This window comes from Podospora pseudocomata, chromosome 3, assembly GCF_035222375.1.
Source record: "Podospora pseudocomata strain CBS 415.72m chromosome 3, whole genome shotgun sequence".
Lineage (NCBI taxonomy): Eukaryota > Fungi > Ascomycota > Sordariomycetes > Sordariales > Podosporaceae > Podospora > Podospora pseudocomata.
Window position 1 is genome coordinate 2,277,408 of NC_085887.1, and position 13,204 is coordinate 2,290,611.

Genomic DNA, 13,204 nt, shown 5'->3' on the forward strand with positions numbered 1-13,204 from the left:
AGGAGAGAGAGGCCTGCCTGCCTCAGGGCTCTGGTCCCCGAGGGCTTACGGCTCCTCTGTGGTTCCGCTGTTTCCTCAGGCCATTACAATCTGGGCCTGGTCACGTGTCCTATTCTTCTTCCTCCGCTGGGTCGTACACTCCCGAGCCTTCCACCCACTCGGCGTATTTCTTCCAGTCCTTGCCCAGGAGCTTATCCGGCCTCCTGAGCGCTTTTCGCATTTCGCTGTTCAGAGTGCCCCTGGCCCGCGCCGCCGGGCACTCTGCGAAGTGCCCGATTTCCGTGGGTCGGCCGCAGCGGCAGGTCCTATACGAGTCGTGTCCGAAGCGTAGGTGGCACTCCTCGTAGTCTCCGTGTCCCGTCCTTTCCGCCAGGAGGTGGTGTAGGGTCTTTCTTGCGAGCGTGAGCTCCGGGGGGGGTCGTTTCCCTGGTCCCGGGATCATTAGCTGGGCGTATCGCGTCGGCCTGTTCGCCAGCCACCACGAGTTCCACGCCTCCCTCTTCAGTGCCCTGGCCTTTGCCTTGACTGCGGTCAGGGCGGGGGGGGATCTTGGGTCTGGGAGCGCCCCCCCGAGGCCGGCCTGAACGTCGGCCTCCTCGTTCCCCTGGATCCCCATATGTCCTGGGGCCCAGTGTACCGTGAGGGGGGGCAGGTGGTGGTCCTTCCACGCGTATCCTATAACCCTGAACGCCTCCTGGGAATTGTCCGAGGGGCGCCCTGTGATGCCGTATAGTACCGCCGAGTTGTCGATGAAGAGCCGTACCGCCGAGGGTCTTGCCCCCGCCCTGATGTATTCGCGCGCCCACACCACCGCGTGTGCCGCCCCAACCGCTTCGCCGTCAAAGGCCTCGGATTCCCCGAGCCTTCCGTGGTGCTCGTGTAGCTTCTGCCCATCCTGGTACGCCACGTAGCCCCAGCCCGTCCTCTTCGGTAGTCCTCGTGCGGGGCTGCCTTCGATCCGTCACTGAACAGGTGGATCTCGTCCCTAGGGGCGAGGAGTGTCAGTTGTTCGTGGAGTCTCTTGCCCAGTTCCTTGTTTTCTGGTCTTGGCAGAGGTACCGGGTGCCGTAGGGTCCATTGCACCAGGTGCGGCCTGGGGCAGTCGGGGAGTAGGGTCGCGAGTGTTTCCAGTCTGGTTTGCTTCTCCGGGAGACGCCCCCCGGGGCCCTCCTGGGTGGCTCCGGCATCGGCCGGGTCCGGAGGACCAGTGGGTGGCGGGGGTCGAGGCTCTTGAACCGTGCCGCCATCGAGATTCTGGCGTGGGCGAGCGCCACTTCGGCGGGGGGGGTCCCGCTCTCGCGGAAGATCGCCCCCAGGGGGGTCGTTCTCCAGACCGGGACAACCGCCCTGGCCGCACATTTAAGTGCCTTGTTGACCACATTCGTTTGTCCTCCCTGCCTTACCCCGGTATACCACGTCGCCGCCCCATACGTCGCCGTGGGTACGACCACTGCCCGGACCGCCTCCGCCGTGGCTCTTGGTGGGGTGCCCCGGGCCACCCTGTTCAGCCTTCGCAGGTGGTTCGCTATTTTCAGTGCCTTCGTCGCCCACCGACTGGCGTGGGCTTTGAAGTTGAGTTTGGGGTCCAGGAAGAAACCCAGCCATCGGACCTCCTGTTTCGGCGTCACCTCCGTATTGCCTATCCTTACTGCGGGGGTTGCGCGGCTCTTCGTAAGGTGTAGTAGCTCGCACTTGGCTGGGTCGAACTCGACGCCATTCCTGGAGCCCCAGGCCTCCGCCTTTTCGGCCGTAGCCTCCAGTATTGCCGCGCACTCCTGGGCGTTCTTGCCTACAGCCAGCAGTCCGAGGTCGTCTGCGTACGCCGACGCCCCGGCCAGCTCCTTAACCAGTGGCTGTAGGAAGAGTGCGAAGAGGACCGGGCTGGCAGGGGACCCTTGTGGGAGTCCGCATGCCACTCTTCTAGGGGGGAGGGTGCAGTCTCCTAATCTCATGGCTGAGCTCCGGTGTGACATGAAGGAGTGTACCCATTCGCAGACATTCAGTGGCCAGCCTTGTTGCCTTAGCCTCCCTGCTAGCCTATTCTTTCTGACCGCGTCGAAGGCGCCCTGTACGTCCATTGTCAGGAGCGCCGCCGCCTTACCCCTTCCCCAGGCTCTCTCGACGTCGTGTACCAGGCACAGAACGAGGTCCTCGGCGGACCTCCTCGGGAGGGACCCTATGTGGGTGGGGCCGAGCACTTCTTGGTTGACTGCGGTGAAGCCTATCCTTCTGGCTATCAGTCTTTCAAGACCCTTCCCTATACACGATAGGAGGGCGATCGGGCGCCACGCTCTGACCGTGGTATAGTTGTCTTTGCCCGGTTTCCTGAGCATTACCGTTTCCGCTTCTTTAAACGGGGAGCGGGTGGTGCCCCTAAGAGGAGGCACTGTCTGAAGAGGGCCGTGATGTTGTCGCCTATCTCCCGCCACACCTCGCGTAGTAGGTCTACCGTGACGTCGTCTGTGCCGGGAGCTGTGCTTGTGGTCCCGATTGTGCATCTCCTTGCCTCCTCCGGGGAGATCGTGTTGTCCCATTGTATAGTGTCGGTGGGTTGGGCGAGAACCCAAGGCTCTGTGGTGTCCCCGTCTTCTCCGAATCTTTCAACCACCTCTTTCCTAAGTAGTTCTAGCTTTTCCCCCGGTTCCGTAAAGGTCCTATTCCTGTGGACCAGCGGCGGGGGCGAAGGTGTCGGTTGCCTTGTGCCATGCCGCCACTGCGTAGATGTCCTTGTTCGAGGACGCTTGCTCGAGCTTCTGTTGCCAGTACTCTCTTTTTGCCTTTTGACCGTTGTCTCGAACGTCTTGCGTATTTGCTTCCGGTCTTCCTCCCCTTGTGTGGGGTCGTTGCGGCTCTGCTGTAGCGCCACGCGTGCTTCCTTGCACTCCTCGTTCCACCATTGTGTGGTGCCTCCTGCTTGTCTTCTCAGGCGTCCCGCTCCCTTGATCGCGCCTACGAGGGCGTTCTGTAGGGAGCGGGCCCAGTGGTCGAGGTCCTTGGTTGTGTGTGCTACCGTCGGTACTTGTGTCATGCCCCATCTAGTCAGGGAGCGGAAGAGCGCCCTATCCTCCTCTTTGGCTGGGACGTAGGGTCTACCTTTCTTGGTTGCCTGTGGGCTTGCTGGTGGTACCGTCCCCGCCAGGGTGTAGTGGTCCGATCCGGTGTAGGTGTCCTCGTCCACCCAGGCTTTTACCTCTGTGCTCGTTGAGAGGACCAGATCGATGGTGTTTCCGTGTATGTTGGTGGGTCCCTGCAGCGATGCCAGGGTGAGGCGGTCTTCCAGCCATCCAGCTATTCGTCTCCCCGCCGGGCACTCCTTTCCCGGTTGCCAGGTAGGGTGGTAGGCGTTGAAGTCGCCTCCTATGATCGCTGGTCTGCCGGGGTGCCAGCTTTCGACCAGGTCGAGCACCTCGTCGTCGCCAAGTCTGTCCCCTGTATAGGCTGACCCAGACTATCCCTTGGGCTTCTACCGCGCAGGCGTCGCGGTGTCCCGCGTGTCCCAGGCTCTGTTGGGTCCCCTTGTGTGTCTTTTTGATGTATACCATCGCCCTGGGGGGTCCCGCATTCCAGTCTTCTGTTGGCGTGTAGTGCTGGTATCCTCTGTGGGTTTTGGTCATTCTTCTGCCGTCCTGGGTTCGTGCCCATGGTTCCTGTACCAATATGACGTCGGCAGTCCTTTCCCACGCCATATTGAGGAGGGCGTCGTGTGCCCCTGGTCTTCTGGCTACGTTGGCCTGTAAGAAGGAGAGCCCGGACTTTCGTCCGTTTTTGGCCGCTCTCCTGGGCTCGCTGGGTCTCACAGGCATGGTTCTGTGGCCGGGGGGTTGGTCGTTGCGGGTTGGGGGTCGGTGTTCCTTCCTTCCGCTGGGTGTGCCGCCGCGTACAGGGCCTCGCCTACCTTGCGTATGGCCTTGAGCTGCCTGTTGGTTGGTTTCTTGAGGACGCCCCCTCCGTCCTTGGTCTGGCCGGGCACGCTCAAAGTCTGCCTTGTGTGGTCCGTGGCAGTTGGCGCATCTCGGTGGCCTGGCGCAGGGCCCTGGTGGGTGATCAGTTCCGCAGTTATTGCATCTGGCTTGTCTATCGCAGATGCGTGGGTCGTGGTAACCTTGGCATCTATAGCACTGGTTGGCTTTTGCACTTCTGGTGATCTTTCTGGCCGGCGGGCTGCCAAAGAGTCTGAAGTGGTCAGGGACGGGTTTGATGAAGGATACGACCCAGTCGGCGTGAGTGTCGTCGGGTAGGGCGTGTTTCGACTTCTTCGCCGAGACCGGTTTGGCCTTAGTGGCCCGGAGGATCTCGTCTTCCATGAGGTCGTTGGTGTCGATGCTGCCGTCAGGGCCGTTGACCGTCTTCGGTACCCTGGGGGACTACGTAGGTATGCCAGGTGGCCGATTCGTCAAGCTTCGCGCCGTGTGTGGTTAGGGCTGGCGCTAGGGCGAGTAGTTGCGTCCGCGCCTTCTTGTCGGCTGGGACGATCGCGAAGCCAGTGTCGACTTGTTTGGCCGAGCGGATGAGGCTGAGTGGGGCCCCGAGCTGTCGGCAGAGTGCGACTCTGAAGCCCTCCGCTGATGCCTGTCTCCACGGGTGGCCGTCGGGGAGCCTTACGAAGAGGCGGTCGTCTTCTCGGTTGGCCTTGTTGTTGCGGCCCACTGTTTTCCAGCCCGCTGTTGGATCGGGGGCGTGGGCAGTCAGGCTGGCGACACTTGTCCGCGCGCTGCTGGCGGCTTGGCTGCTGCTGGCCCCGCTCGTCGCCACCTGGGCCCACGTGACGCTGGTTGCATTGCTGCCCGTCGGGGTCTTGGCGAGTTTGGGGGTCTTTGAGGGGCCCCGGGCCTCTGTCGTCGGGCTGGTGCTCCTGGTCGTGCTTGTCGAGGAGTTCTTAGAGTCGAAGCTGGTCGACCAGGCGCTCCTCGCTGAGCCGGGGGCTCCTGTAGTGCCGTCGATGTCCTTAAGTATCCTAAAGAGCCAAAGGACTTTCTCCTTGCAAAAGGACGCCCATTCTGCCTGCGGGCCGGCCAGTTCGGCTGCCAGGGCGCCGTTTAGGCTCTGTGCCATGTTCCTGAGCACCTCTTGCCTTTGGAGGGCTTGTGTTCTGTCGTGGTCCATGTCCCTGAAGAGGGCCTCTACTTCTGGGTCTAGAGGGGTCTTCCGGCATGCCGGCTGTCCTCGAGGCCTCGTGCGCTGGGCCTATCTAGTCCGAGGGGGACAGCTTCTGTCTGGGTTGTCGGGGGGGCCGTTGTCTTGCGTGGGCGCGACGGCAGTGGGTGAGGAGGTAGTGTCCCTGCGGTCCTTCCGGTCGGGGTGGGAGTGGTCGGTCTGGTCGTTGGGAGGAGTCTCCCATCTCTTCGTCCCTTCTGAGGGCGGCTTCGTCGGCGAAGAGGCTGTCTTCCCTGCGGTCCGCGTGTGAGGGGCATTGCTCATTTCGACACGGGTCGTCGTAGCAGGAGCCTGCGCAGGCCAGGCAGCCCTCGCAGTTCCACAGGCAGTTGGGGGTCTGGGCGCCTGGTGCCGTCATTTTCGCGTGGGTTTTAGCGACTAGTTCTTCCGCGAGTCGCCGCTGCTCGAGCGTGGCTTGTTCAGCCGGGACGTTGTTGTCGAAAAGCACTGCTTTCCAGGCTTCGGAGACGCCTAGGTAGATCTCGTGCTTCGAGTTGTTCGAGAGGCGGTAGCCTCTTGGGGCCGTCGAGGCCATCGTTGTCGTGGTAGGTGGGGATGCGGCTTGTGTAGGGGGGGGTGAGGTGATGAGGGTATTCAGACAAGAGGGCTTCCAAGGCCCTGGAAGGAGTAACCAGCTCCTGATTGGTCGATTCTTCCTAGAAAAATATTTTTCAGGGAAAGGTTGGTTTTGAGAGTGAAGAAGTGAGCTGTGAAATCAATTGAGCGCATGGGCTAACTAATTGCGGGTAGGAGCTAGCTGGATTGGTATAGGGTAGGCTGGCGTCATAGCTCCCTTTTTTTAGGCCCGGCCGTTGTTGGCCTACCGCCACTTGGCCCCGCCTTACCGACCAACACACACTACAGCTCACACTCCTGCGCAACCATTCTTGTCTATCAAAGCCCGAGCAGAAATTGAAAATTTGCGACGACGACGACGACGACGACAGCACGAAATCGATACCGCCAGACGATAAATACCAACAAAAGGGGGGAAATAAAATAACACAACATGGCTCTCGATCCGCGCGCGTTGGAGGAGAAGGTGCGTTCTACAGTTGGACACGTTGGGCATAAGAGAGGGCACCGCTAATACGGATTACACAAAACAGGCAAAGAAGACCCTCGCGGGCGCCTCGGGCGGCTTCAGCTTCTTCAGCGGGAGCAAGGAGGACAAGCTCCAGAATGCGGCGGAGCTGTTTGTCCAGGCGGGAAATGCTTACAAGATGGAGGGGAAGAGTGCGTTCCCCTTTCCGTCGCTGTGGAAACGATGGGACTGACATGGAACAGACAAGGAAGCAGGCACCGCATTTGAGCAAGCGGCCAAGATCCACAGAGACAGGCTGAACGAACCCGACGACGCGGCCAACATTATGGTGGACGCCTTCAAGGTCTATAGAAAAGACAACCCCGAGGACGCGGTCCGGTGCTTGGGCATGGCGATTGATCGGTACACGCAGAAAGGAAACTTTAGACGGGCGGCGAGTCACAAGGAGAACGAAGGGGAGGTTTTGGAGGAGGAGTTGGGGGATCGGAGGAGGGCGATGGAGAGTTATGAGAAGGCTGCACAGTGGTATGAGGGGGATGGGGCGAATGCGTAGGTTTCTGGAATTCAAGCACTTTATGGGTTGATGCTAACGTGGATGACAGGCTGGCCAACAAGCTCTGGCTCAAGGTGGCGGATATTGCTGCTTTGGAAGGGGATTATCACAGGGCGATTCAGAACTTTGAAAAGGTGGCTGATTCGTCGCTTGATAACCACTTGATGAAGTACTCGGTCAAGGAGTACTTCTTCAAGGCGGGGATTTGCATTTTGGCGACCAAGGACTTGGTTAGTGCGCGCCGCAATATCGAGAGGTACAGGGAAAAGGACCCGTCGTTTGGTGGGCAGCGTGAGTTTAAGCTCCTGTCGGCCCTGATTGAGGCTGTTGAGGCGGGCAACCAGGAGGTGTTTACGGATGAGCTCTATGCGTACGATCAGATGAGCCGGTTGGACAAGTGGAAGACAGAGTTGTTGGTCAAGATCAAGAACCAGATTGAGGAGGCGGATAACGAGTTCTCGTAGAGAGGAGGATGATGAAATGGTGATTGGGGTTTATTATGGCGTTTGGGGTGGATGGTGGTATATTTGCTGCTGCTTCGTGGGAGAAGGGCGGGAACCTTTCGAGTACATGATACACTGATGAGATTACCGGTAGCCACGGTGAATTTGATAGAGATTTGTTTTACAGAGCAATGAGTGAGAACCTTCCTGGCCTGTCAGACAGACATACATAACCCTGGTGAAGGTAAAGCTCACGATTAACCCTTATCCGCGCACAAAAATGGTGGGGTCGCTGCGATAACCGATAACACCCAACTTTTTTGAATTGGTCTGAAATTTCTCGAGTTTGACTTGGAGAACCCCGGACTTGCATGCCATTGACGACCTCAGAAACCGTCAAAATGGCCTCTCTTACGTTGACGGAGAAGCTGGACAAGATCCGGTCGCCAAATCTGCAGAGTCAGAAGCAGGTAGGTTTTATTCACTAACCAGTCTTGTCTTGAACAGCTTCTTGCAGAGCTGGGGACTGATAAGGGACTGCGAACGGAATACTGACCATGATCCGCAGACCGCAAGCATTCTCGAAGGTGTCGAGACCGCCTTCAAGGAACAAAACACACAACCCACACCAACAGCTTACTTCGCTGCCCTGCTCAGTCTTCTCGACAACAAGACGCTCGCCCAACCCGTCATCTACCTCCTCGACATTGTCACCCCCTACGCGCCCGAGCCCCTCCTCCGCGCCAAGTTCACCCAGATCCTCGAACTGTTGGCACCAGTCCTGTCGCAACCCGATGCCGATGCCCCGTTAGTCAGAGCCTCGATTGGTGTTCTTGAGAGTCTGCTGCTTGCTCAGGATGCCGTTGCTTGGGAGCAGAGCGCCGCCGTCATGGGCCCCCGCCGGGCTGTCGGCGGTCTCTTGAGCTTTTCGCTTGACCCTCGGCCGAAGGTGCGCAAGAGAGGCCAGGAGGCCCTGCGCAAGATTCTTAGGAGCCCTCCTCCTAGCCCGTCGCTCGACCACCCTGTTGCGCCAATGTGCGCCGAGACTGCCATGATGAGCTTGAAGGCTGTGGCTGAGAAGGCCGCTCAGTTGAAGAAAGAGAAGAAAGGATCCGAGGCTTCGACTGATCCTGAGCTTATTCACGCTTTGCAGTTGGTCAAGTCTGTTGCTTCGGCTAGTGGTGGATGGCCGAGCAAGAAGATTGAGTCGCTTTGCGAGCTGCTGCTTGGCATCGCTCGCTCCGGAAACGAGCACATGAGTATGGCGGTGTTTGACATCTTTGAGATGATCTTTGAGGGGATGGCTGAGGATGTGGCTTCGTCGAAGCTGCCGAGATTATTGGAGATCATCAAGGAGTTGCGCCCAGCACCAAACGATACCCAGCTTCTTCCCGCGTGGATCGCCATTCTCTCGAGAGCGTACGACGTTTCGGCCCAGGTTGAGCCGGAGGAGACGTTCCAGGGGCTTTTGGACCCTTTCAACTTGGTAGCTTCTTATCTTGAGTCTGAGGCCAAGAACATTCGCATTTCGGCGTCCGAGTGCTTGGTTTCTTTTATGGCCAACTGCGTGCCTGCTTCGGTTCTTGTTGAGCCATCGATTTACGACGAGAAGGTCATCGGACAGTTGGTCGAGACTGCCGAGAGCCTTTTGACGCTCAAGTATCAGGCTGCTTGGCTCGAGACGTTCAACGTTCTCGGTGCCATGTTTGACTCGTTGAGGTGGAGGGCGGATCCTTACATGCTCAAGATCACTCAGAGCATTGGTGAGATGCGCGGAAACGACTCGTTTACTGGCAAGCAGGAGGCGGATGAGGTTCTTGGGAAGGCCATCCGGGCCATGGGTCCTGAGTCTGTCCTGAAGGTTCTCCCCCTGAATCTTGTCAGACCGGCGAGAGGCCAGCCAGGCAGAGCTTGGCTGCTGCCTCTTCTGCGTGACTACACATCCAACACCAACCTGGCGCACTTCAAGAACGAACTTGTGCCCGTGAGCGCCGCCATGTTCCAGCGCGTGTTGGACCACGGTGCTGCGCCCAAGACTATGGAGATCAAGATTTTCGAGACTGTTGTTCAACAAATATGGTCTATCCTCCCCGGCTACTGCGACTTGCCCCTGGATCTGACTGAGGCTTTCGACAAAACTTTCGCGGAGACGCTTACTACGCTTCTTTACGAACAGGTTGAGCTGCGCCTCGACGTCTGCCGCTCGCTCAAGGCTCTCGTCGAGTCCAACCAGGCTGTTGTCTCGGCCGAGGAAGCCGATCCTGCTCTTGAGAGCAGAGTCAGCAAGGAGACTGCGGCCAAGAACTTGGGGTACCTTGGTACCACGTTTGCCGCTGACTTCCTCGCCGTTCTCTTCAACGTTTACAGCACCACTCTTCCTCAGAAGCGTGGCCCTGTTCTTCAGACTATCAACGCCTACCTCAGCATTATCCCTGCTGCCCGCCTGACCGAGACTTTTGATCTTGTTTGCACCAAGCTTGCCGAGGCTCTCCAGCAGGCCCCTGAGCCCAAGGAGCAGAAGCAGCAGAAGGGCGAGCAGATGCCCTCTACCGCCCACACCCTGATGGATCTCGTTGTTACCATGTCCATCTACCTCCCCAGAGAAAGCTTCGAGGCCCTTTTCAGAATTGCTGCCCTTGTTGTCTTCAAGGATGACGACCCTCAACTGCAGAAGAAGGCCTACAAGCTCATCCCACGCCTGGCTGATGCCGAGATTGGCCGTGCTGCCCTTACTCAGAGAAACGAAGAGCTCCAGGCTCTTATCCTGTCCAGCGCTGAGAAGGTGTCGGCCCCGGCCAGAAGAGAGCGTCTTGCTGCTATTGCTGCCATGCTTCCCTTTGTTCCTGACACCCAGCTTCACTTCATCCCCTCGGTGCTTTCCGAAGTTGTCATCAGCTGCAAGGAGCAGAACGAGAAGGCCCGCACCATTGCTTTTGACCTCTTGGTTCTTATGGGCCAACGTATGGTCAACTCTCACGGTGCTGTCATTGACAACAGCAAGGTCCCCCACATGCCCAAAGACGCCCCTGCCGCTACGGCCTCCGTTGAGGAATTCTTCACCATGGTCAGCGCCGGTCTTGCCGGTAGCACCCCCCATATGATTTCCGCCTCCATCACCGCCATCACCCGCATCCTCTACGAGTTCCGTGAGACCGTCAGCGAAGCGACCATGTCCGACTTGGTCCAGACGATGGATCTCTTTCTCACCTCCAACAACCGCGAGATTGTCAAGTCCGTGCTTGGCTTCGTCAAGGTGTGTATCCTCAGCTTGCCCACCGAGATGATGCTCCCCCGTCTGGAGACTCTCCTCCCCAACCTGATGGTCTGGAGCCACGAGCACAAGGGCCACTTCCGCGCCAAGGTCAAGCACATCATCGAGAGAATGATTCGTCGGTTTGGGGTGGATGTGGTCATGAGGTACTGCCCCGAGGACGACAAGAAGCTTATCACCAACATCCGCAAGACCAAGGAGCGCAGCAAGAGGAGAAAGGACGCTGCCAAGAACGCGGAGGAGAGCGATGGGGAGGATGATGGGAGGAGGAAGAACAGGTTTGAGAGCGAGTATGACCAAGCGCTGTATAGCAGCGAGTCGGAGGGTGAGCAGAGTGATGATTCGGATGTGGAGATGACGGGGAGGAAACAGAAGGGTGGGAAGAACAAGGGGGGGAGCGCGTATATTTTGGAGGATGAGGATGAGCCGTTGGATCTGCTGGATCGTAACGCGCTGGCGAATATTTCTTCGACGAAGCCGATGAAGCAGAAGGCAAGGGAGAAGAAGAAGGTGAAGAGGGATATGGATGGGAAGTTGATTTTGGGGCAGGAGGAGGAGGGTGAGGGGATGGATGTTGACATGGGTGGTGGTGGTAATGAGGAAGAGAGTGGAGTTGGTGCGTACGTGGCTGCGCTGAGGGGCAAGGATGTGCCGATTAGGGGTATGAGGGGTAAGTTGAAGTGGAAGAGGGGGAGGAAGAATGAGGAGGGAGATGATAGTGATGATGGGATGGATATTGATGAGGGGGCTGCCAAGGCCATTAGGGAGAGGCCGGGGAATCAGAGGGGGAGAGGGGGGGATAGAGGGAGAGGTGGTGATCGGGGTAGAGGTGGGAGAGGTGGTGGAAGGGGGGGTGGACGTGGTGGACGGGGAGGGATTGCTGCTGGACGGAGGGGGTTGGGGCAGGATAAGCAGAAGGGTCCGGGTGGGTTTGGTGGTGTGAGGAAGGGTGGGAGAGGGAGGGTGTAGATATGATGGAATGGGACTTTTGTGGGATTTTTTTTTTTTGATTTTGGGGCATGTTCATTGCTGGTGTTTAGGTTGAGGAAAAAATAATGAGTTTGAGGTCGAGGTTTTGGGTTGACACTGATGCTGGTTCGCCTCACGAAATCGACCTGAAAAGTTGGTGGGAAAGCGAACGTGACATAACGGTGTTTGGGTTCTTGCTTTGCATTCCCCCGAGAAGAGTCCCATCACTCGCAATAATGGCTGTGCCAGCGACATCGAGATGGCGGGTTTTAGGTTCCTTGCCAAGCTAATCCATCTACATGCCGTATTTGCTGATGTTGATGATTTTATCTCGATGGACTGAATGCTGAAAAACGGAAGAACTGATCGAGAAACGACTAGTTGAGGTCGGATTATACCGCCGTCGTGGATCTCCTCTCCCTCGCCAAGTTCCTCTCCCCACACCAACACTTTTTATCAACCTTCGCCATCATCACCCTCATCCTCTACCCCCTCTCCCACCCCCTCCACGGCCCTTGTTGCGATGCAGGGGGTCAAGGGCAGTGAAGGGCTCAAGTTTTTTGGAAGACTGGGAGAAGGTGGGTTGGGTGGAAAGGGGCAAGAGGGGGGTTTTCCGGTGGATGACTGGGCCGCAGAGGAGGCATGGGGAACTGAATGGAAGGAGAGAGGCAGAAGGAAAAGGGGGTTGATGCGGATGGCGAACGGGGAACAGCGACGAGATACCAATGGTGGAAAATCTGGACAATTCACTGTTTTTATGTGGGTTGTTTGGGTTGGCAATTTTGGCGATGCAGACTCTTGCTGTCTGGGGTAGGATGGGCAACGGAGGAGAGGGAGATTGGCGAGGGAGTCGTTGCTAGTCTCGTGGTGGTCGAGTGGGCTGAGGTGTCTTCCGAGTCTAGAATAAGAAGCCCCATGTGAAACCGAACATCTGATCACCCACCCTCTCTGACTTCGCTCACACCCAATCACAATCACATCCTTATTTCCCATCAATCTCATGTACACTACTCAACATCTCTCTTTCTCTGTCTGTTTCTGTCGACTCCTGAATCCTGAAAGTACTGTTTATGTAAACAAGACAAGAAAAACTAAGCTAACAGGAAAAAAAAAACAATTCATAAGATTTGGTCATAAGATTTGGTCATAAAACAAACAACACACAAACATCCCCCCGCCTTTCTTCTTCCCTCCTCCTTCGGTTTGGTCATAAAATAGTCGTCATTACTCTGAACCCCCTTCCTGTACACAAACCAGTCGGATACCACACACCCAACCCAACATAAACCTAAAAGCTACCCAACCGCTAAGGGGAAGGGCCCAATAGGTCCATGAGAGAGGTGATAAGTGAGTACCGCCATGTCGAAACAGAAGAAAGGAGAAAACAAAAAAAGGAAAAACAGGGAAAAGAAAAAAGAAAGGAAACTATCCGAACAAAAGGCCAAACGAGACAAACAACCCTGCAACAGGCAAGACATATCCTCCTCCTCCAAGGATAATAAAAACAAACACCTGATAAAAACTTTGATCCCTTTGTTTGCTTTTCTCTCCCAACAGAGATGGAAACAAAAACAAAAGAAGATGACCCAACACCGCCGAAATAAGATAACTCGAGAGGTATCCGAAACCGACAACTCCAACTCCCCAAAAAGTGTTGGCGAAGAGATGATAACGCCAAATAACCCAGGGGGTACCCCATATAGACAATCTTTTGACACATGTACGCCAAACATTCCCACCCATATATCCCAACAAGCAGTCGAGTCCAA

At 57.1% G+C, this 13,204-nt stretch overlaps 2 protein-coding genes across 2 annotated transcripts; both read left to right on the plus strand.

The window, feature by feature from the left end:
* Positions 1–5,993: 5,993 nt before the first annotated feature.
* On the plus strand, positions 5,994–7,216 carry SEC17 (vesicular-fusion protein S17; the record flags this gene model as incomplete). The annotated part of the gene is given in 4 exon segments (XM_062888945.1): positions 5,994–6,196; positions 6,210–6,390; positions 6,442–6,748; positions 6,802–7,216. 4 exon segments carry the CDS (start codon positions 6,164–6,166, stop codon positions 7,214–7,216), a joined length of 936 nt encoding a protein of 311 aa, XP_062744875.1. The 5' UTR covers positions 5,994–6,163.
* A 350-nt stretch (positions 7,217–7,566) lies between these two features.
* RRP12 (pre-rRNA processing protein) lies at positions 7,567–11,435 on the plus strand (the record flags this gene model as incomplete). The annotated part of the gene is made up of 2 exons (XM_062888946.1): positions 7,567–7,665; positions 7,764–11,435. 2 exons carry the CDS (start codon positions 7,567–7,569, stop codon positions 11,433–11,435), a joined length of 3,771 nt encoding a protein of 1,256 aa, XP_062744876.1.
* Between the last annotated feature and the right edge of the window lie 1,769 nt (positions 11,436–13,204).